At 40.9% G+C, this 27,050-nt stretch overlaps 2 protein-coding genes and 13 non-coding genes across 15 annotated transcripts in view; all 15 read left to right on the top strand.

Annotated features, from left to right (window-relative positions):
• LOC119162118 (uncharacterized) overlaps positions 1 to 27,050 on the top strand; it is a 231,908-nt gene that overhangs the window by 84,647 nt on the left and 120,211 nt on the right. The gene's annotated exons all lie outside the window — the stretch shown is intronic.
• Positions 849 to 921, top strand: TRNAS-CGA (transfer RNA serine (anticodon CGA)). Its single transcript has one exon. It is a non-coding gene; the product is annotated as a tRNA-Ser (tRNA).
• Positions 6,511 to 7,910, top strand: LOC142803534 (uncharacterized). The gene has a single exon (XM_075888662.1). It carries the CDS (start codon positions 6,520 to 6,522, stop codon positions 7,849 to 7,851), a length of 1,332 nt encoding a protein of 443 aa, XP_075744777.1. The 5' UTR covers positions 6,511 to 6,519; the 3' UTR covers positions 7,852 to 7,910.
• Positions 12,100 to 12,172, top strand: TRNAS-CGA (transfer RNA serine (anticodon CGA)). Its single transcript has one exon. It is a non-coding gene; the product is annotated as a tRNA-Ser (tRNA).
• On the top strand, positions 13,855 to 13,927 carry TRNAS-CGA (transfer RNA serine (anticodon CGA)). Its single transcript has one exon. It is a non-coding gene; the product is annotated as a tRNA-Ser (tRNA).
• On the top strand, positions 14,773 to 14,845 carry TRNAS-UGA (transfer RNA serine (anticodon UGA)). The gene has a single exon. It is a non-coding gene; the product is annotated as a tRNA-Ser (tRNA).
• TRNAS-UGA (transfer RNA serine (anticodon UGA)) lies at positions 15,228 to 15,300 on the top strand. Its single transcript has one exon. It is a non-coding gene; the product is annotated as a tRNA-Ser (tRNA).
• Positions 16,144 to 16,216, top strand: TRNAL-CAA (transfer RNA leucine (anticodon CAA)). The gene has a single exon. It is a non-coding gene; the product is annotated as a tRNA-Leu (tRNA).
• TRNAS-CGA (transfer RNA serine (anticodon CGA)) lies at positions 17,466 to 17,538 on the top strand. Its single transcript has one exon. It is a non-coding gene; the product is annotated as a tRNA-Ser (tRNA).
• TRNAS-CGA (transfer RNA serine (anticodon CGA)) lies at positions 19,212 to 19,284 on the top strand. The gene has a single exon. It is a non-coding gene; the product is annotated as a tRNA-Ser (tRNA).
• Positions 20,129 to 20,201, top strand: TRNAS-UGA (transfer RNA serine (anticodon UGA)). The gene has a single exon. It is a non-coding gene; the product is annotated as a tRNA-Ser (tRNA).
• TRNAS-UGA (transfer RNA serine (anticodon UGA)) lies at positions 20,584 to 20,656 on the top strand. Its single transcript has one exon. It is a non-coding gene; the product is annotated as a tRNA-Ser (tRNA).
• On the top strand, positions 21,500 to 21,572 carry TRNAL-CAA (transfer RNA leucine (anticodon CAA)). Its single transcript has one exon. It is a non-coding gene; the product is annotated as a tRNA-Leu (tRNA).
• TRNAS-CGA (transfer RNA serine (anticodon CGA)) lies at positions 22,794 to 22,866 on the top strand. The gene has a single exon. It is a non-coding gene; the product is annotated as a tRNA-Ser (tRNA).
• TRNAS-CGA (transfer RNA serine (anticodon CGA)) lies at positions 24,073 to 24,145 on the top strand. Its single transcript has one exon. It is a non-coding gene; the product is annotated as a tRNA-Ser (tRNA).

The following is a 27,050-nucleotide window of genomic DNA, read 5'->3' as shown; positions in this document are numbered from 1 at the left end:
GCTGGTTATTTTTTATCCACTTTTCTTTCTTCTTATTTACATTCAATTGGTTCTAATAACTTCCCCTGTACATTCATTGTCATTACTGTCTGTTATATCTCATTATTATTGTGTTAAAGCACGGAAATACGAGCCCTTAGGTATACACTTCTCTCCCTTATTTCACTGAACGATGGTCTCGTACTGGCTGACTTGGTGTGTTTAGGTTGTATAAGAGGGACAATTAATCAGCTGCCCGCTCATAATAAGTTCACGTGCTACGTGACGCCAAACATGCGCATAAAAGTGTTTTCACACTCGTTGTTTGGCTTATAGATGGCGCTGACTGTCATTCCTACTTCTAAATTCACATATAAACCCCAAACAGTGGATGGAGGGACGGCCGCTGTGATAGCTCAGTGGTTAGAGCATCGAATGCGTTATTCGAAGGTCGTAGGTTCGATTCCTGCTCACAGCTGGTAATTTTTTCATCCACTTTTCTTTCTTCCTTCTTCGTATTTACATTCCATTGGTTCTAATAACTTCCCCTGCACATTCCTTGGCATTACTGTCTGTTATACCTCATTAATATTGTGTTAAAACACGGAAATACGAGCCCTTAGGTATACACTTCTCTCCCTTATTTCATTGAACGAGGGTCTCGTACTGGCTGACTTGGTGTGTTTAGGTTGTATAAAAGGGACAATTTATCAGCTGCCCGCTCATAACCATTTCACGTGCTACGTGACGCCAAACATGCGCATAAGAGTGTTTTCACACTCGTCGTTTGGCTTATAGATGACGCTGACTGTCACTCCTACTTCTAAATTCACATATAAACCCAAACAAAAGTGGATAGAGGGTAGGCCGCCGTGGTAGCTCAGTGGTTAGAGCATCGAACGCGATATTCGAAGGTCGTAAGTTCGATTCCTGCTCACGGCTGGTTATTTTTTCATCCACTTTTCTATCTTTTTATTTACATTCCATTGGTTCTAATCACTTCCCCTGTACATTCCTTGTCATTACTGTCTGTTATATCTCATTATTATTGTGTTAAAACACGGAAATACGAGCCCTTAGGTATACACTTCTCTCCCTTATTTCACTGAACGAGGGTCTCGTACTGGCAGACTTGGTGTGTTTAGGTTGTATAAGAGGGACAATTAATCAGCTGCCCGCTCATAATAAGTTCACGTCGTGGTGACGCCAAACATGCGAATAAGAGTGTTTTCACACTCGTTGTTTGGCTTATAGATGGCGCTGACTGTCACTCCTACTTCTAAATTTACATATAAACCCCAAACAGTGGATGGAGGGACGGCCGCTGTGATAGCTCAGTGATTAGAGCATCGAATGCGTTATTCGAAGGTCGTAGGTTCGATTCCTGCTCACAGCTGGTAATTTTTTCATCCACTTTTCTGTCTTCTTTCTTCGTATTTACATTCCATTGGTTCTAATAACTTCCCCTGTACATTCCTTGGCATTACTGTCTGTTATATCTCATTATTATTGTGTTAAAATACGGAAATACGAGCCCTTAGGTATACACTTCTCTCCCTTATTTCACTGAACGAGGGTCTCGTACTGGCAGACTTGGTGTGTTTAGGTTGTATAAGAGGGACAATTAATCAGCTGCCCGCTCATAATAAGTTCACGTCCTAGGTGACGCCAAACATGCGAATAAGAGTGTTTTCACACTCGTTGTTTGGCTTATAGATGGCGCTGACTGTCACTCCTACTTCTAAATTTACATATAAACCCCAAACAGTGGATGGAGGGACGGCTGCTGTGATAGCTCAGTGGTTAGAGCATCGAACGCGTTATTCGAAGGTCGTAGGTTCGATTCCTGCTCACAGCTGGTAATTTTTTCATCCACTTTTCTTTCTTCTTTCTTCTTATTTACATTCCATTGGTTTTAATAACTTCCCCTGTACATTCCTTGGCATTACTGTCTGTTATATCTCATAATTATTGTGTTAAAACACGGAAATACGAACCATTAGGTATACACTTCTCTTCCTTATTTCACTGAACGAGGGTCTCGTAATGGCAGACTTGGTGTGTTTAGGTTGTATAAGAGGGACAATTATTCAGCGGCCCGCTCATAATAAGTTCACGTGCTACGTGACGCCAAACATGCGCATGAGAGTGTTTTCACACTCGTCGTTTGGCTTATAGATGGCGCTGACTGTCACTCCTACTTCTAAAATTCACATATAAACCAAAAAAAGTGGATAGGGGGAAGGCCGCCGTGGTACCTAAGTGGTTAGAGCATCGAACGCGTTATTCGAAGGTCGTAGGTTCGATTCCTGCTCACGGCTGGTTATTTTTTCATCCACTTTTCTTTCTTCCTATTTACAATGCATTGGTTCTAATAACTATCCTGTACATTCCTTGGCATTACTGTCTGTTAGATCTCATTAATATTGTGTTAAAACACGGAAATACGAGCCCTTAGGTATACACTTCTCTCCCTTATTTCACTGAACGAGGGTCTCGTACTGGCTGACTTGGTGTGTTTAGGTTGTATAAGAGGGACAATTAATCAGCTGCCCGCTCATAATAAGTTCACGTGCTACGTGACGCCAAACATGCGAATAAGAGTGTTTTCACACTCGTTGTTTCGCTTATAGATGGCGCTGACTGTCACTCCTACTTCTAAATTTACATATAAACCCCAAACAGTGGATGGAGGGACGGCCGCTGTGATAGCTCAGTGATTAGGGCATCGAATGCGTTATTCGAAGGTGGTAGGTTCGATTCCTGCTCACAGCTAGTAATTTTTTCGTCCACTTTTCTTTATTCTTTCTTCGTATTTACATTCCATTGGTTCTAATAACTTCCCCTGTACATTCCTTGGCATTACTGTCTGTTATACCTCATTAATATTGTGTTAAAACACGGAAATACGAGCCCTTGAGTATACACTTCTCTCCCTTATTTCACTGAACGAGGGTCTCGTACTGGCTGACTTGGTGTGTTTAGGTTGTATAAGAGGGACAATTTATCAGCTGCCCGCTCATAATAAGTTCACGTGCTACGTGACGCCAAACATGCGCATAAGAGTGTTTTCACACTCGTCGTTTGGCTTATAGATGACGCTGACTGTCACTCCTACTTCTAAAATTCACATATAAACCAAAAAAAGTGGATAGGGGGAAGGCCGCCGTGGTACCTAAGTGGTTAGAGCATCGAACGCGTTATTCGAAGGTCGTAGGTTCGATTCCTGCTCACGGCTGGTTATTTTTTCATCCACTTTTCTTTCTTCCTATTTACAATGCATTGGTTCTAATAACTATCCTGTACATTCCTTGGCATTACTGTCTGTTAGATCTCATTAATATTGTGTTAAAACACGGAAATACGAGCCCTTAGGTATACACTTCTCTCCCTTATTTCACTGAACGAGGGTCTCGTACTGGCTGACTTGGTGTGTTTAGGTTGTATAAGAGGGACAATTAATCAGCTGCCCGCTCATAATAAGTTCACGTGCTACGTGACGCCAAACATGCGAATAAGAGTGTTTTCACACTCGTTGTTTCGCTTATAGATGGCGCTGACTGTCACTCCTACTTCTAAATTTACATATAAACCCCAAACAGTGGATGGAGGGACGGCCGCTGTGATAGCTCAGTGATTAGGGCATCGAATGCGTTATTCGAAGGTGGTAGGTTCGATTCCTGCTCACAGCTGGTAATTTTTTCGTCCACTTTTCTTTATTCTTTCTTCGTATTTACATTCCATTGGTTCTAATAACTTCCCCTGTACATTCCTTGGCATTACTGTCTGTTATACCTCATTAATATTGTGTTAAAACACGGAAATACGAGCCCTTGAGTATACACTTCTCTCCCTTATTTCACTGAACGAGGGTCTCGTACTGGCTGACTTGGTGTGTTTAGGTTGTATAAGAGGGACAATTTATCAGCTGCCCGCTCATAATAAGTTCACGTGCTACGTGACGCCAAACATGCGCATAAGAGTGTTTTCACACTCGTCGTTTGGCTTATAGATGACGCTGACTGTCACTCCTACTTCTAAATTCACATATAAACCCAAACAAAAGTGGATAGAGGGTAGGCCGCTGTGACAGCTCAGTGGTTAGAGCATCGAACGCGTTATTCGAAGGTCGCAGGTTCGATTCCTGCTCACAGCTGGTAATTTTTTCATCCACTTTTCTTTCTTCTTTCTTCTTATTTACATTCCATTGGTTTTAATAACTTCCCCTGTACATTCCTTGGCATTACTGTCTGTTATTTCTCATTAATATCGTGTTAAAACACGGAAATACGAACCATTAGGTATACACTTCTCTTCCTTATTTCACTGAACGAGGGTCTCGTACTGGCAGACTTGGTGTGTTTAGGTTGTATAAGAGGGACAATAATTCAGCTGTCCGCTCATAATAAGTTCACGTGCTACGTGACCCCAAACATGCGAATAAGAGTGTTTTCACACTCGTTGTTTCGCTTATAGATGGCGCTGACTGTCACTCCTACTTCTAAATTTACATATAAACCCCAAACAGTGGATGGAGGGACGGCCGCTGTGATAGCTCAGTGATTAGAGCATCGAATGCGTTATTCGAAGGTCGTAGGTTCGATTCCTGCTCACAGCTGGTAATTTTTTCATCCACTTTTCTTTCTTCTTTCTTCGTATTTACATTCCATTGGTTCTAATAACTTCCCCTGTACATTCCTTGGCATTACTGTCTGTTATATCTCATTATTTGTGTTAAAACACGGAAATACGAGCCCTTAGGTATACGCTTCTCTCCCTTATTTCACTGAACGAGGGTCTCGTACTGGCAGACTTGGTGTGTTTAGGTTGTATAAGAGGGACAATTAATCAGCGGCCCGCTCATAATAAGTTCACGTGCTACGTGACGCCAAACATGCGCATAAGGGTGTTTTCACACTCGTCGTTTGGCTTATAGATGGCGCTGACTGTCACTCCTACTTCTAAAATTCACATATAAACCAAAAAAAGTGGATAGGGGGAAGGCCGCCGTGGTAGCTCTGTGGTTAGAGCATCGAACGCGTTATTCGAAGGTCGTAGGTTCGATTCCTGCTCACGGCTGGTTATTTTTTCATCCACTTTTCTTTCTTCTTATTTACATTGCATTGGTTCTAATAACTCTCCTGTACATTCCTTGGCATTACTGTCTGTTAGATCTCATTATTATTGTGTTAAAACAAGGAAAAACGAGCCCTTAGGTATACACTTCTTTTCCTTATTTTATTGAAAGAGGGTCTCGTACTGGCAGACTTGGTGTGTTTAGGTTGTATAAGAGGGACAATTTATCAGCAGCCCGCTCATAATAAGTTCACGTGCTACGTGACGCCAAACATGCGCATAAGAGTGTTTTCACACTCGTCGTTTGGCTCATAGATGGCGCTGACTGCCACTCCTACTTCTAAATTCACATATAAACCCCAAACAGTGGATAGAAAGGCCGCTGTGACAGCTCAGTGGTTAGAGCATCGAACGCGTTATTCGAAGGTCGTAGGTTCGATTCCTGCTCACAGCTGGTAAGTTTTTCATCCACTTTTCTTTCTTCTTTCTTCTTATTTACATTCCATTGGTTTTAATAACTTCCCCTGTACATTCCTTGGCATTACTGTCTGTTATATCTCATTAATATTGTGTTAAAACACGGAAATACGAACCATTAGGTATACACTTCTCTTCCTTATTTCACTGAACGAGGGTCTCGTACTGGCAGACTTGGTGTGTTTAGGTTGTATAAGAGGGGCAATTAATCAGCGGCCCGCTCATAATAAGTTCATGTGCTACGTGACGCCAAACATGCGCATAAGAGTGTTTTCACACTCGTCGTTTGGCTTATAGATGGCGCTGACTGTCACTCCTACTTCTAAAATTCACATATAAACCAAAAAAAGTGGATAGGGGGAAGGCCGCCGTGGTAGCTCAGTTGCCTTACATCGTGTCTTCACGGAGGCTATAAGATTAAAGGTTCTGCCCGGCTCATTTAAAAAGACGCACGTAATACTCATACCGAAAACTGACGACCCCAAAAAATTATTGTCCGTCAAGTCGTACCGACCAATCAGTTTAGCCAACACAGACTATAAAGTGTTTATGAAGGTTCTTGCAGGCAGGTTGCAAAGGATGATGAAAATACTAGTTGGACCACACCAGACTTGTGGTATAAAAGGACGCACAATAAATACAAATGTTCATGTAGCGAGAAGCGTGCTTGAGAGTTGCGATGTGTTTGGTAGCAAGGTTGCAATGTTGCAATTAGATCTGGAAAAAGCCTTTGACCGTGTAAATCATGATATCCTTTTTTTGATACTAGAATATGTTAATGTAGGGTCTGTCATTTTGGAAGGGGTAAAAATGGCCTACAGAGAGTGCTTTACGAGTCTTGTAATTAATGGGCGACTTACTGAAAGCTTTCAAGTGACAAACGGTGTGCGGCAAGGTGATCCCATTTCGGCTTTATTATTTGCAATATATATGGAACCTTTCTGCATGAAGGTTATTAGCAATGAAACAATAAAAGGGTATCAGCTAATGAACAGTGAAGTTAAAATGCTAACATATGCCGACGATATTGCCGTGTTTTGTAGCGATAAGGAAAGTGTCAGTGAAGTGATACGTCATGTGGCCTATTTTTGCAAGATGACAGGCAGTGCAGTAAACTGGGACAAATGCCTAGGCTTGTGGCATGGTTCTTGGGAGACCACCCCACAAAACTTTGCAAATATGAACTGGTCACTTGTACCGACGAAGTATCTCGGAGTACCCCTCCAGCATTACAAAAACACGGATGATTACTGGAAAGAGATATGTGAGAGCACTCGTGAGAAGACAAGAAACTGGGGTGGTAGGGAACTTTCTATGTTTTCTAGAGCGACTGCATGCAATTGGTTCATTGTTTGCAAAGTATGGTATGTTCTGCAGTTCCTATTTATGTCAAGAGCAAATGTGCAGAAATTGCATCGAGTCTTAGCTGTGTTTGTTTGGGGGTCGGTTTGGGAGCGTACGAGTCGAACAAACTTATTTCATTCACTAAGAAATGGTGGTTTAGGATTGGCTCACCTCTTCCTCAAGCAAATTGTGTCTAGATATATTTTTTTACGCGACCAATGTAACCCGTTTGTGAGAACATTTCTACAAATTGTACTTTCTAATAAGATTCCTGATTATGTGGTATCAAGTATGTCTGTGAAATGTAACCTACGTGGATATTTAAGAGAAGTTATAATGGCATATGAAATACTGAAAGTGAGATTTTCAATGGAATATTTATCTGTTGTAAAGAGAAAACGTCTTTACAGAGATTTACGTGACGTAATGCTGCCTCAGCCTATCTACAGATCAGTATACCAGGTTGGTGCTGAACGTGACGTATTGAAGAGAGTGAAAATGATGACCGTACGCGCAAGTGCAAAGACATTTTTTTTTCAGCTGCACAGCGGAACATTGCCCGTAAAACCATGGTTGCAAGAAAAGGGTTTCTTTGTTCCGTGGTCGATGGACTGCCTTATCTGTAAGAAACCCGAGACTGTCAACCACATTTTTCTTGATTGCTGGGATGCTGTTTTTCTGTGGGACATTCTGCAGCGTACCTTGAAAAAGGACTTGCCTATCACACCACACGGTATTAGATTCTTGGCTGTAGAAAATGAGGATGGTGTGCCTTATGATATGTTTATGTTGCTTGTGCTTCACAGCGTGTGGCGAACTAGAATGGCAGTAAGACACGTAGATAAAGATGCCCGATGTGCGCATGAATACTTCACGGAAAGTATTGTATACATAAGAGACGTGTTATCTTCCAGAGAAGAAAGACCTGAATGGGTGTCGTTGTTGAATGTGTTGGCTACAATGAAGCAGTTTTAAATGAAACCAGTCACAGCCAGGCTGGTGTTTTTTTTTAAACTTGTTTAAAAGTGATCGTAAATTGTATTTCTTTTGTGCGAAGCCGGCAATAAAGAAAAAAAAAAAAAAAAAGCCGTGGTAGCTCAGTGGTTAGAGCATCGAACGCGTTATTCGAAGGTCGTAGGTTCGATTCCTGCTCACGGCTGGTTATTTTTTATCCACTTTTCTTTCTTCTTATTTACATTCAATTGGTTCTAATAACTTCCCCTGTACATTCATTGTCATTACTGTCTGTTATATCTCATTATTATTGTGTTAAAACACGGAAATACGAGCCCTTAGGTATACACTTCTCTCCCTTATTTCACTGAACGATGGTCTCGTACTGGCTGACTTGGTGTGTTTAGGTTGTATAAGAGGGACAATTAATCAGCTGCCCGCTCATAATAAGTTCACGTGCTACGTGACGCCAAACATGCGCATAAAAGTGTTTTCACACTCGTTGTTTGGCTTATAGATGGCGCTGACTGTCACTCCTACTTCTAAATTCACATATAAACCCCAAACAGTGGATGTAGGGACGGCCGCTGTGATAGCTCAGTGGTTAGAGCATCGAATGCGTTATTCGAAGGTCGTAGGTTCGATTCCTGCTCACAGCTGGTAATTTTTTCATCCACTTTTCTTTCTTCTTTCTTCGTATTTACATTCCATTGGTTCTAATAACTTCCCCTGTACATTCCTTGGCATTACTGTCTGTTATACCTCATTAATATTGTGTTAAAACACGGAAATACGAGCCCTTAGGTATACACTTCTCTCCCTTATTTCATTGAACGAGGGTCTCGTACTGGCTGACTTGGTGTGTTTAGGTTGTATAAAAGGGCCAATTTATCAGCTGCCCGCTCATAACCATTTCACGTGCTACGTGACGCCAAACATGCGCATAAGAGTGTTTTCACACTCGTCGTTTGGCTTATAGATGACGCTGACTGTCACTCCTACTTCTAAATTCACATATAAACCCAAACAAAAGTGGATAGAGGGTAGGCCACCGTGGTAGCTCAGTGGTTAGAGCATCGAACGCGATATTCGAAGGTCGTAAGTTCGATTCCTGCTCACGGCTGGTTATTTTTTCATCCACTTTTCTATCTGTTTATTTACATTCCATTGGTTCTAATCACTTCCCCTGTACATTCCTTGTCATTACTGTCTGTTATATCTCATTATTATTGTGTTAAAACACGGAAATACGAGCCCTTAGGTATACACTTCTCTCCCTTATTTCACTGAACGAGGGTCTCGTACTGGCAGACTTGGTGTGTTTAGGTTGTATAAGAGGGACAATTAATCAGCTGCCCGCTCATAATAAGTTCACGTCGTGGTGACGCCAAACATGCGAATAAGAGTGTTTTCACACTCGTTGTTTGGCTTATAGATGGCGCTGACTGTCACTCCTACTTCTAAATTTACATATAAACCCCAAACAGTGGATGGAGGGACGGCCGCTGTGATAGCTCAGTGATTAGAGCATCGAATGCGTTATTCGAAGGTCGTAGGTTCGATTCCTGCTCACAGCTGGTAATTTTTTCATCCACTTTTCTGTCTTCTTTCTTCGTATTTACATTCCATTGGTTCTAATAACTTCCCCTGTACATTCCTTGGCATTACTGTCTGTTATATCTCATTATTATTGTGTTAAAATACGGAAATACGAGCCCTTAGGTATACACTTCTCTCCCTTATTTCACTGAACGAGGGTCTCGTACTGGCAGACTTGGTGTGTTTAGGTTGTATAAGAGGGACAATTAATCAGCTGCCCGCTCATAATAAGTTCACGTCCTAGGTGACGCCAAACATGCGAATAAGAGTGTTTTCACACTCGTTGTTTGGCTTATAGATGGCGCTGACTGTCACTCCTACTTCTAAATTTACATATAAACCCCAAACAGTGGATGGAGGGACGGCTGCTGTGATAGCTCAGTGGTTAGAGCATCGAACGCGTTGTTCGAAGGTTGTAGGTTCGATTCCTGCTCACAGCTGGTAATTTTTTCATCCACTTTTCTTTCTTCTTTCTTCTTATTTACATTCCATTGGTTTTATTAACTTCCCCTGTACATTCCTTGGCATTACTGTCTGTTATATCTCATTAATATTGTGTTAAAACACGGAAATACAAACCATTAGGTATACACTTCTCTTCCTTATTTCACTGAACGAGGGTCTCGTACTGGCAGACTTGGTGTGTTTAGGTTGTATAAGAGGGACAATTATTCAGCGGCCCGCTCATAATAAGTTCACGTGCTACGTGACGCCAAACATGCGCATGAGAGTGTTTTCACACTCGTCGTTTGGCTTATAGATGGCGCTGACTGTCACTCCTACTTCTAAAATTCACATATAAACCAAAAAAAGTGGATAGGGGGAAGGGCGCCGTGGTACCTAAGTGGTTAGAGCATCGAACGCGTTATTCGAAGGTCGTAGGTTCGATTCCTGCTCACGGCTGGTTATTTTTTCATCCACTTTTCTTTCTTCCTATTTACATTGCATTGGTTCTAATAACTATCCTGTACATTCCTTGGCATTACTGTCTGTTAGATCTCATTAATATTGTGTTAAAACACGGAAATACGAGCCCTTAGGTATACACTTCTCTCCCTTATTTCACTGAACGAGGGTCTCGTACTGGCTGACTTGGTGTGTTTAGGTTGTATAAGAGGGACAATTAATCAGCTGCCCGCTCATAATAAGTTCACGTGCTACGTGACGCCACACATGCGAATAAGAGTGTTTTCACACTCGTTGTTTCGCTTATAGATGGCGCTGACTGTCACTCCTACTTCTAAATTTACATATAAACCCCAAACAGTGGATGGAGGGACGGCCGCTGTGATAGCTCAGTGATTAGGGCATCGAATGCGTTATTCGAAGGTGGTAGGTTCGATTCCTGCTCACAGCTGGTAATTTTTTCGTCCACTTTTCTTTATTCTTTCTTCGTATTTACATTCCATTGGTTCTAATAACTTCCCCTGTACATTCCTTGGCATTACTGTCTGTTATACCTCATTAATATTGTGTTAAAACACGGAAATACGAGCCCTTGAGTATACACTTCTCTCCCTTATTTCACTGAACGAGGGTCTCGTACTGGCTGACTTGGTGTGTTTAGGTTGTATAAGAGGGACAATTTATCAGCTGCCCGCTCATAATAAGTTCACGTGCTACGTGACGCCAAACATGCGCATAAGAGTGTTTTCACACTCGTCGTTTGGCTTATAGATGACGCTGACTGTCACTCCTACTTCTAAATTCACATATAAACCCAAACAAAAGTGGATAGAGGGTAGGCCGCTGTGACAGCTCAGTGGTTAGAGCATCGAACGCGTTATTCGAAGGTCGCAGGTTCGATTCCTGCTCACAGCTGGTAATTTTTTCATCCACTTTTCTTTCTTCTTTCTTCTTATTTACATTCCATTGGTTTTAATAACTTCCCCTGTACATTCCTTGGCATTACTGTCTGTTATTTCTCATTAATATCGTGTTAAAACACGGAAATACGAACCATTAGGTATACACTTCTCTTCCTTATTTCACTGAACGAGGGTCTCGTACTGGCAGACTTGGTGTGTTTAGGTTGTATAAGAGGGACAATTAATCAGCGGCCCGCTCATAATAAGTTCACGTGCTACGTGACGCCAAACATGCGCATAAGAGTGTTTTCACACTCGTCGTTTGTCTTATTGATGGCGCTGACTGTCACTCTACTTCTAAAATTCACATATAAACCAAAAAAAGTGGATGGAGGGACGGCCGCTGTGATAGCTCAGTGATTAGAGCATCGAATGCGTTATTCGAAGGTCGTAGGTTCGATTCCTGCTCGCAGCTGGTAATTTTTTCATCCACTTTTCTTTCTTCTTTCTTCGTATTTACATTCCATTGGTTCTAATAACTTCCCCTGTACATTCCTTGGCATTACTGTCTGTTATATCTCATTATTTGTGTTAAAACACGGAAATACGAGCCCTTAGGTATACGCTTCTCTCCCTTATTTCACTGAACGAGGGTCTCGTACTGGCAGACTTGGTGTGTTTAGGTTGTATAAGAGTGACAATTAATCAGCTGCCCACTCATAATAAGTTCACGTGCTAAGTGACGCCAAACATGCGAATAAGAGTGTTTTCACACTCTTTGTTTGGCTTATAGATGGCGCTGACTGTCACTACTACTTCTAAATTCACATATAAACCCCGAACAGTGGATGGAGGGAAGGCCGCCGTGGTAGCTCAGTGGATAGAGCATCGGACGCGATATTCGAAGGTCGTAGGTTCGATTCCTGCTCACGGCTGGTTCTTTTTTCATCCACTTTTCTTTCTTCTTATTTACATTCCATGGGTTCTAATAACTTCATCTGTGCATTCCTTGGCATTACTGTCTGTTATATCTCATTAATATTGTGTTGAAACACGGAAATACGAGCCCTTAGGTAAACACTTCTCTCCCTTATTTCACCTTAACGAGGGTCTCGTACTGGCAGACTTGGTGTGTTTAGGTTGTATAAGAAGGACAAATAATCAGCTGCCCGCTCATAATAAGTTCACGTGCTACGTGAGGCCAAACATGCGAATAAGAGTGTTTTCCCACTCGTCGTTTGGCTTATAGATGGCGCTCACTGTCACTCCTACTTCTAAAATTCACATATAAACAAAAAAAGAGGATGAAGGGAAGGCCGCTGTGGTAGCTCAGTGGTTAGAGCATCGAACGCGTTATTCGAAGGTCGTAGGTTCGATTCCTGCTCACAGCTGATAATTTTTTCATCCACCTTTCTTTCTTCTTTCTTCTTATTTACATTCCATTGGTTCTAATAACTTCCTCTGTACATTCCTTGGCATTACTGTCTGTTATATCTCATTAATATTGTGTTAAAACACGGAAATACGAGCCCTTGGGTATACACTTCTCTCCCTTATTTTCATTGAATGAGGGTCTCGTACTGGCAGACTTGGTGTGTTTAGGTTGTATAAGAGGGACAATTATTCAGCTGCCCGCTCATAATAAGTTCACGTGCTACGTGACGCCAAACATGCGAATAAGAGTGTTTTCACACTCGTTGTTTGGCTTATAGATGGCGCTGACTGTCACTCCTACTTCTAAATTCACATATAAAGCCCAAAAAGTGGATGGAGGGACGGCCGCCGTGATAGCTCAGTGGTTAGAGCATCGAACGCGTTATTCTAAGGTCTTAGGTTCGATTCCTGCTCACGGCTGGTAATTTTTTCATCCACTTTTCTTTCTTCTTTCTTCTTATTTACATTCCATTGGTTCTAATAACTTCCCCTGTACATTCCTTGGCATTACTGTCTGTTATATCTCATTAATATTGTGTTAAAACACGGAAATACGAGCCCTTAGGTATACACTTCTCTCCCTTAATATATATATATATATATATATATATATATATATATATATATACGGAAAGAAGTGTATACCTAAGGGCTCGTTTTTCCGACTTCTTACACAATATTAATGAGATCGAACAGACCCTTATGTCAAGGAAAGTATAAGGGAAGATATTAGACCAAATTTTAATGTAAATACGAAGAAAAGTGGGTGAAAAGATAAATTGCCGTGGGCAGCATCCCACGGCAACTTATATTTTCACCCACTTTTCTTCGTATTTACATTAAAATTTGGTCTAATATCTTCCCCTATACTTTCCTTGGCATTACTGTCTGTTAGATCTCAATTATATTGTGTTAAAACGCGGAAAAACGAGCCCTTAGGTATACACTTCTTTCTCTTATTTCATTGAACGAGGGTCTCGTAATGGCAGACTTGGTGTGTTTAGGTTGTATAAGAGGGACGATTAATCAGCTGCCCGCGCATAATAAGTTCACGTGCTACGTGACGCTAAACATGCGAATAAGAGTTTTTTCACACTCTTTGTTTGGCTTATAGATGGCCCAGACTGTCACTCCTACTTCTAAATTCACATATAAACCCCAAACAGTGGATGGAGGGAAGGCCGCCGTGGTAGCTCAGTGGTTAGAGCATCGAACGCGATATTCGAAGGTCGTAGGTTCGATTCCTGCTCACGGCTGGTTCTTTTTTCATCCACTTTTCTTTGTTCCTATTTACATTCCATTGGTTCTAATAACTTCATCTGTACATTCCTTGGCATTACTGTCTGTTAGATCTCATTATATTGTGTTAGAACACGGAAATACGAGCCCTTAGGTATACACTTCTCTTCCTTATTTCACTGAACGAGGGTCTCGTACTGGCAGACTTGGTGTGTTTAGGTTGTATAAGAGGGACAATTAATCAGCTGCCCGCTGATAATAGGTTCACGTGCTACGTGACGCCAAACATGCGAATAAGAGTGTTTTCCCACTCGTCCTTTGGCTTATAGATGGCGCTGACTGTCACTCCTACTTCAAAATTCACATATAAACCCAAACAAAAGTGGATAGAGGGTAGGCCGCTGTGGTAGCTCAGTGGTTAGAGCATCGAACGCGATATTCGAAGGTCGTAGGTTCGATTCCCTCTCTCGGCTGGTTATTTTTTCATCCACTTTTCTTTTTTCTTTCTTCTTATTTACATTCCATTGGTTGTAATGACTTCCCCTGTACATTCCTTGGCATTACTCTCTGTTAGATCTCATTATTATTGTGTTAAAACACGGAAAAACGAGCCCTTAGGTATACACTTCTTTCCCTTATTTCATTGAACGACGGTCTCGTACTCGCAGACTTGGTGTGTTTAGGTTGTATACGAGGGAAAATTAATCAGCTGCTCGCTCATAATAGGATCACGTGCTATGTGACGCCAAACATGCGCATAAGAATGTATTCACACTTGTCGTTGGGCTTATAGATGGCGCTGACTGACACTCCTACTTCTAAAATTCACATATAAACAAAAAAAGTGGATGGAGGGAAGGCCGCCGTGGTAGCTCAGTGGTTATAGCATCGAACGTGATATTCGAAGGTCGTAAGTTCGATTCTTGCTCACGGCTGGTTATTTTTTCATCCACTTTTCTATCTTTTTATTTACATTCCATTGGTTCTAATAATTTCCTCTGTACATTCCTTGGCATTACTCTCTGTTAGATCTCATTATTATTGTGTTAAAACACGGAAAAACGAGCCCTTAGGTATACACTTCTTTCCCTTATTTCATTGAACGACGGTCTCGTACTCGCAGACTTGGTGTGTTTAGGTTGTATACGAGGGAAAATTAATCAGCTGCTCGCTCATCATAGGATCACGTGCTATGTGACGCCAAACATGCGCATAAGAATGTATTCACACTTGTCGTTGGGCTTATAGATGGCGCTGACTGACACTCCTACTTCTAAAATTCACATATAAACAAAAAAAGTGGATGGAGGGAAGGCCGCCGTGGTAGCTCAGTGGTTATAGCATCGAACGTGATATTCGAAGGTCGTAAGTTCGATTCTTGCTCACGGCTGGTTATTTTTTCATCCACTTTTCTATCTTTTTATTTACATTCCATTGGTTCTAATAATTTCCTCTGTACATTCCTTGGCATTACTGTCTGTTATATCTCATTAATATTGTGTTAAAACACGGAAATACGAGCCCTTAGGTATACACTTCTCTTTCTTATTTCACTGAACGATGGTCTCGTACTGGCAGACTTGGTGTGTTTAGGTTGTATAAGAGGGACAATTCATCAGCACCCGCTCATAATAAGTTCACGTGCTGCGTGACGCCAAACATGCGAATAAGAGTGTTTTCACACTCGTTGTTTGGCTTATAAATGGCGCTGACTGTCACTCCTACTTCTAAGTTCACATATAAACCCCAATCAGTGGATTGAGGGACGGCCGCTGTGATAGCTCAGTGATTAGAGCATCGAACGCGTTATTCGAAGGTCGTAGGTTCGATTCCTGCTAGCAGCTGGTAACTTTTTCAACCAATTTTCTTTCTTCTTTCTTCTTATTTACATTCCATTGGTTCTAATATTTTCTTCTGTACATTCCTCGGCATTACTGTCTGTTATATCTCATTAATATTATGTTAAAACACGGAAATACGAGCCCTTAGGTATACACTTCTCTCCCTTATTTCACTGAACGAGGGTCTCGTACCGGCAGACTTGGTGTGTTTAGGTTGTATAAGAGGGACAATTATTCAGCTGCCCGCTCAAAATAAGTTCACGTGCTACGTGACGCCAAACATGCGAATAAGAGTGTTTTCACACTCGTTGTTTGGCTTATAGATGGCGCTGACTGTCACTCCTACTTCTAAATTCACATATAAAGCCCAAAAAGTGGATGGAGGGAAGGCCGCCGTGGTAGCTCAGTGGTTAGAGCATCGAACGCAATATTCGAAGGTCGTAGGTTCGATTACTGCTCACGGCTGGTAAGTTTTTCATCCACTTTTTTTTCTTCTTTCTTCTTATTTACATTCCATTGGTTCTAATAAATTCCCCTGTAGATTCCTTGGCATTACTGTCTGTTATATCTCATTAATATTGTGTTAAAACACGGAAATACGAGCCCTAAGGTATAAACTTCTTTCCCTTATATATATATATATATATATATATATATATATATATATATATATATATATATATATATATATATATATATATAAGGAAAGAAGTGTATACCTAAGGGTTCGTTTTTCCGATTTCTTACACAATAATAATGAGATCGAACAGACCCTTATGCCAAGGAAAGTATAAGGAAAGATATTAGACCAAATTTTAATGTAAATACGAAGAAAAGTGGGTGAAAAGATAACTTGCCGTGGGCAGGATCCCACGGCAACTTATATTTTCACCCACTTTTCTTCGTATTTACATTAAAATTTGGTCTAATATCTTCCCCTATACTTTCCTTGGCATTACTGTCTGATAGATTTCAATTATATTGTGTTAAAACGCGGAAAAACTAGCCCTTAGGTATACACTTCTCTCCCTTATTTCACTGAACGAGGGTCTCGTACTGGCAGACTTGGTGTGTTTAGGTTGTATAAGAGGGACAATTAATCAGCTGCCCGCTCATAATAAGTTCACGTCCTAGGTGACGCCAAACATGCGAATAAGAGTGTTTTCACACTCGTTGTTTGGCTTATAGATGGCGCTGACTGTCACTCCTACTTCTAAATTCACATATAAACCCCAAACAGTTGATAGAAAGGCCGCTGTGACAGCTCAGTGGTTAGAGCATCGAACGCGTTATTCGAAGGTCGTAGGTTCGATTCCTGCTCACAGCTGGTAATTTTTTCATCCACTTTTCTTTCTTCTTTCTTCGTATTTACATTCCATTGGTTCTAATAACTTCCCCTGTACATTCCTTGGCATTACTGTCTGTTATATCTCATTATTTGTGTTAAAACACGGAAATACGAGCCCTTAGGTATACGCTTCTCTCCCTTATTTCACTGAACGAGGGTCTCGTACTGGCAGACTTGGTGTGTTTAGGTTGTATAAGAGTGACAATTAATCAGCTGCCCACTCATAATAAGTTCACGTGCTAAGTGACGCCAAACATGCGAATAAGAGTGTTTTCACACTCTTTGTTTGGCTTATAGATGGCGCTGACTGTCACTACTACTTCTAAATTCACATATAAACCCCGAACAGTGGATGGAGGGAAGGCCGCCGTGGTAGCTCAGTGGATAGAGCATCGGACGCGATATTCGAAGGTCGTAGGTTCGATTCCTGCTCACGGCTGGTTCTTTTTTCATCCACTTTTCTTTCTTCTTATTTACATTCCATGGGTTCTAATAACTTCATCTGTGCATTCCTTGGCATTACTGTCTGTTATATCTCATTAATATTGTGTTGAAACACGGAAATACGAGCCCTTAGGTAAACACTTCTCTCCCTTATTTCACCTTAACGAGGGTCTCGTACTGGCAGACTTGGTGTGTTTAGGTTGTATAAGAAGGACAAATAATCAGCTGCCCGCTCATAATAAGTTCACGTGCTACGTGAGGCCAAACATGCGAATAAGAGTGTTTTCCCACTCGTCGTTTGGCTTATAGATGGCGCTCACTGTCACTCCTACTTCTAAAATTCACATATAAACAAAAAAAGAGGATGAAGGGAAGGCCGCTGTGGTAGCTCAGTGGTTAGAGCATCGAACGCGTTATTCGAAGGTCGTAGGTTCGATTCCTGCTCACAGCTGATAATTTTTTCATCCACCTTTCTTTCTTCTTTCTTCTTATTTACATTCCATTGGTTCTAATAACTTCCTCTGTACATTCCTTGGCATTACTGTCTGTTATATCTCATTAATATTGTGTTAAAACACGGAAATACGAGCCCTTGGGTATACACTTCTCTCCCTTATTTTCATTGAATGAGGGTCTCGTACTGGCAGACTTGGTGTGTTTAGGTTGTATAAGAGGGACAATTATTCAGCTGCCCGCTCATAATAAGTTCACGTGCTACGTGACGCCAAACATGCGAATAAGAGTGTTTTCACACTCGTTGTTTGGCTTATAGATGGCGCTGACTGTCACTCCTACTTCTAAATTCACATATAAAGCCCAAAAAGTGGATGGAGGGACGGCCGCCGTGATAGCTCAGTGGTTAGAGCATCGAACGCGTTATTCTAAGGTCTTAGGTTCGATTCCTGCTCACGGCTGGTAATTTTTTCATCCACTTTTCTTTCTTCTTTCTTCTTATTTACATTCCATTGGTTCTAATAACTTCCCCTGTACATTCCTTGGCATTACTGTCTGTTATATCTCATTAATATTGTGTTAAAACACGGAAATACGAGCCCTTAGGTATACACTTCTCTCCCTTAAATATATATATATATATATATATATATATATATACGGAAAGAAGTGTATACCTAAGGGCTCGTTTTTCCGACTTCTTACACAATATTAATGAGATCGAACAGACCCTTATGTCAAGGAAAGTATAAGGGAAGATATTAGACCAAATTTTAATGTAATTACGAAGAAAAGTGGGTGAAAAGATAAATTGCCGTGGGCAGCATCCCACGGCAACTTATATTTTCACCCACTTTTCTTCGTATTTACATTAAAATTTGGTCTAATATCTTCCCCTATACTTTCCTTGGCATTACTGTCTGTTAGATCTCAATTATATTGTGTTAAAACGCGGAAAAACGAGCCCTTAGGTATACACTTCTTTCTCTTATTTCATTGAACGAGGGTCTCGTAATGGCAGACTTGGTGTGTTTAGGTTGTATAAGAGGGACGATTAATCAGCTGCCCGCGCATAATAAGTTCACGTGCTACGTGACGCTAAACATGCGAATAAGAGTTTTTTCACACTCTTTGTTTGGCTTATAGATGGCCCAGACTGTCACTCCTACTTCTAAATTCACATATAAACCCCAAACAGTGGATGGAGGGAAGGCCGCCGTGGTAGCTCAGTGGTTAGAGCATCGAACGCGATATTCGAAGGTCGTAGGTTCGATTCCTGCTCACGGCTGGTTCTTTTTTCATCCACTTTTCTTTGTTCCTATTTACATTCCATTGGTTCTAATAACTTCATCTGTACATTCCTTGGCATTACTGTCTGTTAGATCTCATTATATTGTGTTAGAACACGGAAATACGAGCCCTTAGGTATACACTTCTCTTCCTTATTTCACTGAACGAGGGTCTCGTACTGGCAGACTTGGTGTGTTTAGGTTGTATAAGAGGGACAATTAATCAGCTGCCCGCTGATAATAGGTTCACGTGCTACGTGACGCCAAACATGCGAATAAGAGTGTTTTCCCACTCGTCCTTTGGCTTATAGATGGCGCTGACTGTCACTCCTACTTCAAAATTCACATATAAACCCAAACAAAAGTGGATAGAGGGTAGGCCGCTGTGGTAGCTCAGTGGTTAGAGCATCGAACGCGATATTCGAAGGTCGTAGGTTCGATTCCCTCTCTCGGCTGGTTATTTTTTCATCCACTTTTCTTTTTTCTTTCTTCTTATTTACATTCCATTGGTTGTAATGACTTCCCCTGTACATTCCTTGGCATTACTCTCTGTTAGATCTCATTATTATTGTGTTAAAACACGGAAAAACGAGCCCTTAGGTATACACTTCTTTCCCTTATTTCATTGAACGACGGTCTTGTACTCGCAGACTTGGTGTGTTTAGGTTGTATACGAGGGAAAATTAATCAGCTGCTCGCTCATAATAGGATCACGTGCTATGTGACGCCAAACATGCGCATAAGAATGTATTCACACTTGTCGTTGGGCTTATAGATGGCGCTGACTGACACTCCTACTTCTAAAATTCACATATAAACAAAAAAGTGGATGGAGGGAAGGCCGCCGTGGTAGCTCAGTGGTTATAGCATCGAACGTGATATTCGAAGGTCGTAAGTTCGATTCTTGCTCACGGCTGGTTATTTTTTCATCCACTTTTCTATCTTTTTATTTACATTCCATTGGTTCTAATAATTTCCTCTGTACATTCCTTGGCATTACTCTCTGTTAGATCTCATTATTATTGTGTTAAAACACGGAAAAACGAGCCCTTAGGTATACACTTCTTTCCCTTATTTCATTGAACGACGGTCTCGTACTCGCAGACTTGGTGTGTTTAGGTTGTATACGAGGGAAAATTAATCAGCTGCTCGCTCATCATAGGATCACGTGCTATGTGACGCCAAACATGCGCATAAGAATGTATTCACACTTGTCGTTGGGCTTATAGATGGCGCTGACTGACACTCCTACTTCTAAAATTCACATATAAACAAAAAAAGTGGATGGAGGGAAGGCCGCCGTGGTAGCTCAGTGGTTATAGCATCGAACGTGATATTCGAAGGTCGTAAGTTCGATTCTTGCTCACGGCTGGTTATTTTTTCATCCACTTTTCTATCTTTTTATTTACATTCCATTGGTTCTAATAATTTCCTCTGTACATTCCTTGGCATTACTGTCTGTTATATCTCATTAATATTGTGTTAAAACACGGAAATACGAGCCCTTAGGTATACACTTCTCTTTCTTATTTCACTGAACGATGGTCTCGTACTGGCAGACTTGGTGTGTTTAGGTTGTATAAGAGGGACAATTCATCAGCACCCGCTCATAATAAGTTCACGTGCTGCGTGACGCCAAACATGCGAATAAGAGTGTTTTCACACTCGTTGTTTGGCTTATAAATGGCGCTGACTGTCACTCCTACTTCTAAGTTCACATATAAACCCCAATCAGTGGATTGAGGGACGGCCGCTGTGATAGCTCAGTGATTAGAGCATCGAACGCGTTATTCGAAGGTCGTAGGTTCGATTCCTGCTAGCAGCTGGTAACTTTTTCAACCAATTTTCTTTCTTCTTTCTTCTTATTTACATTCCATTGGTTCTAATATTTTCTTCTGTACATTCCTCGGCATTACTGTCTGTTATATCTCATTAATATTATGTTAAAACACGGAAATACGAGCCCTTAGGTATACACTTCTCTCCCTTATTTCACTGAACGAGGGTCTCGTACCGGCAGACTTGGTGTGTTTAGGTTGTATAAGAGGGACAATTATTCAGCTGCCCGCTCAAAATAAGTTCACGTGCTACGTGACGCCAAACATGCGAATAAGAGTGTTTTCACACTCGTTGTTTGGCTTATAGATGGCGCTGACTGTCACTCCTACTTCTAAATTCACATATAAAGCCCAAAAAGTGGATGGAGGGAAGGCCGCCGTGGTAGCTCAGTGGTTAGAGCATCGAACGCAATATTCGAAGGTCGTAGGTTCGATTACTGCTCACGGCTGGTAAGTTTTTCAACCACTTTTTTTTCTTCTTTCTTCTTATTTACATTCCATTGGTTCTAATAAATTCCCCTGTAGATTCCTTGGCATTACTGTCTGTTATATCTCATTAATATTGTGTTAAAACACGGAAATACGAGCCCTAAGGTATAAACTTCTTTCCCTTATATATATATATATATATATATATATATATATATATATATATAAGGAAAGAAGTGTATACCTAAGGGTTCGTTTTTCCGATTTCTTACACAATAATAATGAGATCGAACAGACCCTTATGCCAAGGAAAGTATAAGGAAAGATATTAGACCAAATTTTAATGTAAATACGAAGAAAAGTGGGTGAAAAGATAACTTGCCGTGGGCAGGATCCCACGGCAACTTATATTTTCACCCACTTTTCTTCGTATTTACATTAAAATTTGGTCTAATATCTTCCCCTATACTTTCCTTGGCATTACTGTCTGATAGATTTCAATTATATTGTGTTAAAACGCGGAAAAACTAGCCCTTAGGTATACACTTCTCTCCCTTATTTCACTGAACGAGGGTCTCGTACTGGCAGACTTGGTGTGTTTAGGTTGTATAAGAGGGACAATTAATCAGCTGCCCGCTCATAATAAGTTCACGTCCTAGGTGACGCCAAACATGCGAATAAGAGTGTTTTCACACTCGTTGTTTGGCTTATAGATGGCGCTGACTGTCACTCCTACTTCTAAATTCACATATAAACCCCAAACAGTTGATAGAAAGGCCGCTGTGACAGCTCAGTGGTTAGAGCATCGAACGCGTTATTCGAAGGTCGTAGGTTCGATTCCTGCTCACAGCTGGTAATTTTGTCATCTTCTTTTCTTTCTTTTTTCTTCGTATTTACATTCCATTGGTTTTAATAACTTCCCCTGTACATTCCTTGGCATTACTGTCTGTTATATCTCATTAATATTGTGTTAAAACACGGAAATACGAACCATTAGGTATACACTTCTCTTCCTTATTTCACTGAACGAGGGTCTCGTACTGGCAGACTTGGTGTGTTTAGGTTGTATAAGAGGGACAATTAATCAGCGGCCCGCTCATAATAAGTTCACGTGCTACGTGACGCCAAACATGCGAATTAGAGTGTTTTCACACTCGTTGTTTGGCTTATAGATGGCGCTGACTGTCACTCCTACTTCTAAATTCACATATAAACCCCGAACAGTGGATGGAGGGAAGGCCGCCGTGGTAGCTCAGTGGATAGAGCATCGGACGCGATATTCGAAGGTCGTAGGTTCGATTCCTGCTCACGGCTGGTTCTTTTTTCATGCACTTTTCTTTCTTCTTATTTACATTCCATGGGTTCTAATAACTTCATCTGTGCATTCCTTGGCATTACTGTCTGTTATATCTCATAATTATTGTGTTGATACACGGAAATACGAGCCCTTAGGTAAACACTTCTCTCCCTTATTTCACCTTAACGAGGGTCTCGTACTGGCAGACTTGGTGTGTTTAGGTTGTATAAGAAGGACAAATAATCAGCTGCCCGCTCATAAAAAGTTCACATGCTACGTGACGCCAAACATGCGAATAAGAGTGTTTTCCCACTCGTCGTTTGGCTTATAGATGGCGCGCACTGTCACTCCTACTTCTAAAATTCACACATAAACAAAAAAAGAGGATGAAGGGAAGGCCGCTGTGGTAGCTCAGTGGTTAGAGCATCGAACGCGTTATTCGAAGGTCGTAGGTTCGATTCCTGCTCACAGCTGATAATTTTTTCATCCACCTTTCTTTCTTCTTTCTTCTTATTTACATTCCATTGGTTCTAATAACTTCCTCTGTACATTCCTTGGCATTACTGTCTGTTATATCTCATTAATATTGTGTTAAAACACGGAAATACGAGCCCTTAGGTATACACTTCTCTCCCTTAAATATATATATATATATATATATATATATAAGGAAAGAAGTGTATACCTAAGGGCTCGTTTTTCCGATTTCTTACACAATATTAATGAGATCGAACAGACCCTTATGTCAAGGAAAGTATAAGGGAAGATATTAGACCAAATTTTAATGTACATACGAAGAAAAGTGGGTGAAAAGATAACTTGCCGTGGGCAGGATCCCACGGCAACTTATATTTTCACCCACTTTTCTTCGTATTTACATTAAAATTTGGTCTAATATCTTCCCCTATACTTTCCTTGGCATTACTGTCTGTTAGATCTCAATTATATTGTGTTAAAACGCGGAAAAACGAGCCCTTAGGTATACACTTCTTTCCCTTATTTCATTGAACGAGGGTCTCGTAATGGCAGACTTGGTGTGTTTAGGTTGTATAAGAGGGACGATTAATCAGCTGCCCGCGCATAATAAGTTCACGTGCTACGTGACGCCAAACATGCGAATAAGAGTTTTTTCACACTCTTTGTTTGGCTTATAGATGGCCCTGACTGTCACTCCTACTTCTAAATTCACATATAAACCCCAAACAGTGGATGGAGGGAAGGCCGCCGTGGTAGCTCAGTGGTTAGAGCATCGAACGCGATATTCGAAGGTCGTAGGTTCGATTCCTGCTCACGGCTGGTTTTTTTTTCATCCACTTTTCTTTGTTCCTATTTACATTCCATTGGTTCTAATAACTTCATCTGTACATTCCTTGGCATTACTGTCTGTTAGATCTCATTATATTGTGTTAGAACACGGAAATACGAGCCCTTAGGTATACACTTCTCTTCCTTATTTCACTGAACGAGGGTCTCGTACTGGCAGACTTGGTGTGTTTAGGTTGTATAAGAGGGACAATTAATCAGCTGCCCGCTGATAATAGGTTCACGTGCTACGTGACGCCAAACATGCGAATAAGAGTGTTTTCCCACTCGTCCTTTGGCTTATAGATGGCGCTGACTGTCACTCCTACTTCTAAATTCACATATAAACCCCAAACGGTGGATAGAATGGCCGCTGTAACAGCTCAGTGGTTAGAGCATCGAACGCGTTATTCGAAGGTCGTAGGTTCGATTCCTGCTCACAGCTGGTAATTTTTTCATCCACTTTTCTTTCTTCTTTCTTCTTATTTACATTCCATTGGTTTTAATAACTTCCCCTGTACATTCCTTGGCATTACTGTCTGTTATATCTCATTAATATTGTGTTAAAACACGGAAATACGAACCATTAGGTATACACTTCTCTGCCTTATTTCACTGAACGAGGGTCTCGTACTGGCAGACTTGGTGTGTTTAGGTTGTATAAGAGGGACAATTAATCAGCGGCCCGCTCATAATAAGTTCACGTGCTACGTGACGCCAAACATGCGAATAAGAGTGTTTTCCCACTCGTCGTTTGGCTTATAGATGGCGCGCACTGTCACTCCTACTTCTAAAATTCACACATAAACAAAAAAAAGAGGATGAAGGGAAGGCCGCTGTGGTAGCTCAGTGGTTAGAGCATCGAACGCGTTATTCGAAGGTCGTAGGTTCGATTCCTGCTCACAGCTGATAATTTTTTCATCCACCTTTCTTTCTTCTTTCTTCTTATTTACATTCCATTGGTTCTAATAACTTCCTCTGTACATTCCTTGGCATTACTGTCTGTTATATCTCATTAATATTGTGTTAAAACACGGAAATACGAGCCCTTAGGTATACACTTCTCTCCCTTATTTTCATTGAATGAGGGTCTCGTACTGGCAGACTTGGTGTGTTTAGGTTGTATAAGAGGGACAATTATTCAGCTGCCCGCTCATAATATGTTCACGTGCTACGTGACGCCAAACATGCGAATAAGAGTGTTTTCACACTCGTTGTTTGGCTTATAGATGGCGCTGACTGTCACTCCTACTTCTAAATTCACATATAAAGCCCAAAAAGGGGATGGACGGACGGCCGCCGTGATAGCTCAGTGGTTAGAGCATCGAACGCGTTATTCTAAGGTCTTAGGTTCGATTCCTGCTCACAGCTGGTAATTTTTTCATCCACTTTTCTTTCTTCTTTCTTCTTATTTACATTCCATTGGTTCTAATAACTTCCCCTGTACATTCCTTGGCATTACTGTCTGTTATATCTCATTAATATTGTGTTAAAACACGGAAATACGAGCCCTTAGGTATACACTTCTCTCCCTTAAATATATATATATATATATATATATATATATAAGGAAAGAAGTGTATGCCTAAGGGCTCGTTTTTCCGATTTCTTACACAATAATAATGAGATCGAACAGACCCTTATGTCAAGGAAAGTATAAGGGAAGATATTAGACCAAATTTTAATGTAAATACGAAGAAAAGTGGGTGAAAAGATAACTTGCCGTGGGCAGGATCCCACGGCAACTTATATTTTCACCCACTTTTCTTCGTATTTACATTAAAATTTGGTCTAATATCTTCCCCTATACTTTCCTTGGCATTACTGTCTGTTATATCTCCATATATTGTGTTAAAACACGGAAATACGAGCCCTTAGGTATACACTTCTCTCCCTTATTTATTTCACTGAACGAGGGTCTCGTACTGCAGACTTGGTGTGTTTAGGTTGTATAAGAGGGACAATTAATCAGCTGCCCGCTCATAATAAGTTCACGTCCTAGGTGACGCCAAACATGCGAATAAGAGTGTTTTCACACTCGTTGTTTGGCTTATAGATGGCGCTGACTGTCACTCCTACTTTTAAATTCACATATAAACCCAAAAAAGTGGATGGAGGGAAGGCCGCGGTGATAGCTCAGTGGTTAGAGCATCGAACGCGTTATTCGAAGGTCGTAGGTTCGATTCCTGCTCACGGCTGGTTCTTTTTTCATCCACTTTTCTTTCTTCTTATTTACATTCTATTGGTTCTAATAACTTCATCTGTACATTCCTTGGCATTCCTGTCTGTTAGATCTCATTAATATTGTGTTAAAACACGGAAATACGAGCCCTTAGGTATACACTTCTCTCCCTTATTTCACTGAACGAGGGTCTCGTACTGGCTGACTTGGTGTGTTTAGGTTGTATAAGAGGGACAATTAATCAGCTGCCCGCTCATAATAAGTTCACGTGCTACGTGACGCCAAACATGCGAATAAGAGTGTTTTCACACTCGTTGTTTCGCTTATAGATGGCGCTGACTGTCACTCCTACTTCCAAATTTACATATAAACCCCAAACAGTGGATGGAGGGACGGCCGCTGTGATAGCTCAGTGATTAGAGCATCGAATGCGTTATTCGAAGGTCATAGGTTCGATTCCTGCTCACAGCTGGTAATTTTTTCATCTTCTTTTCTTTCTTCTTTCTTCGTATTTACATTCCATTGGTTCTAATAACTTCCCCTGTACATTCCTTGGCATTACTGTCTGTTATATCTCATTAATATTGTGTTAAAACACGGAAATACGAGCCCTTAGGTATACAATTCTCTCCCTTAAATATATATATATATATATATATATAAGGAAAGAAGTGTATACCTAAGGGCTCGTTTTTCCGATTTCTTACACAATATTAA

Source organism: Rhipicephalus microplus, chromosome 3 (assembly GCF_043290135.1).
Source record: "Rhipicephalus microplus isolate Deutch F79 chromosome 3, USDA_Rmic, whole genome shotgun sequence".
Taxonomy (NCBI): domain Eukaryota; kingdom Metazoa; phylum Arthropoda; class Arachnida; order Ixodida; family Ixodidae; genus Rhipicephalus; species Rhipicephalus microplus.
This window is presented reverse-complemented; position numbering and strand designations above follow the sequence as displayed.

Excerpts from the sequence above, each read along its gene's own strand:
- LOC142803534 (XM_075888662.1), top strand. The coding sequence starts at position 6,520 with ATGAACAGTGAAGTTAAAATGCTAACATATGCCGACGATATTGCCGTG.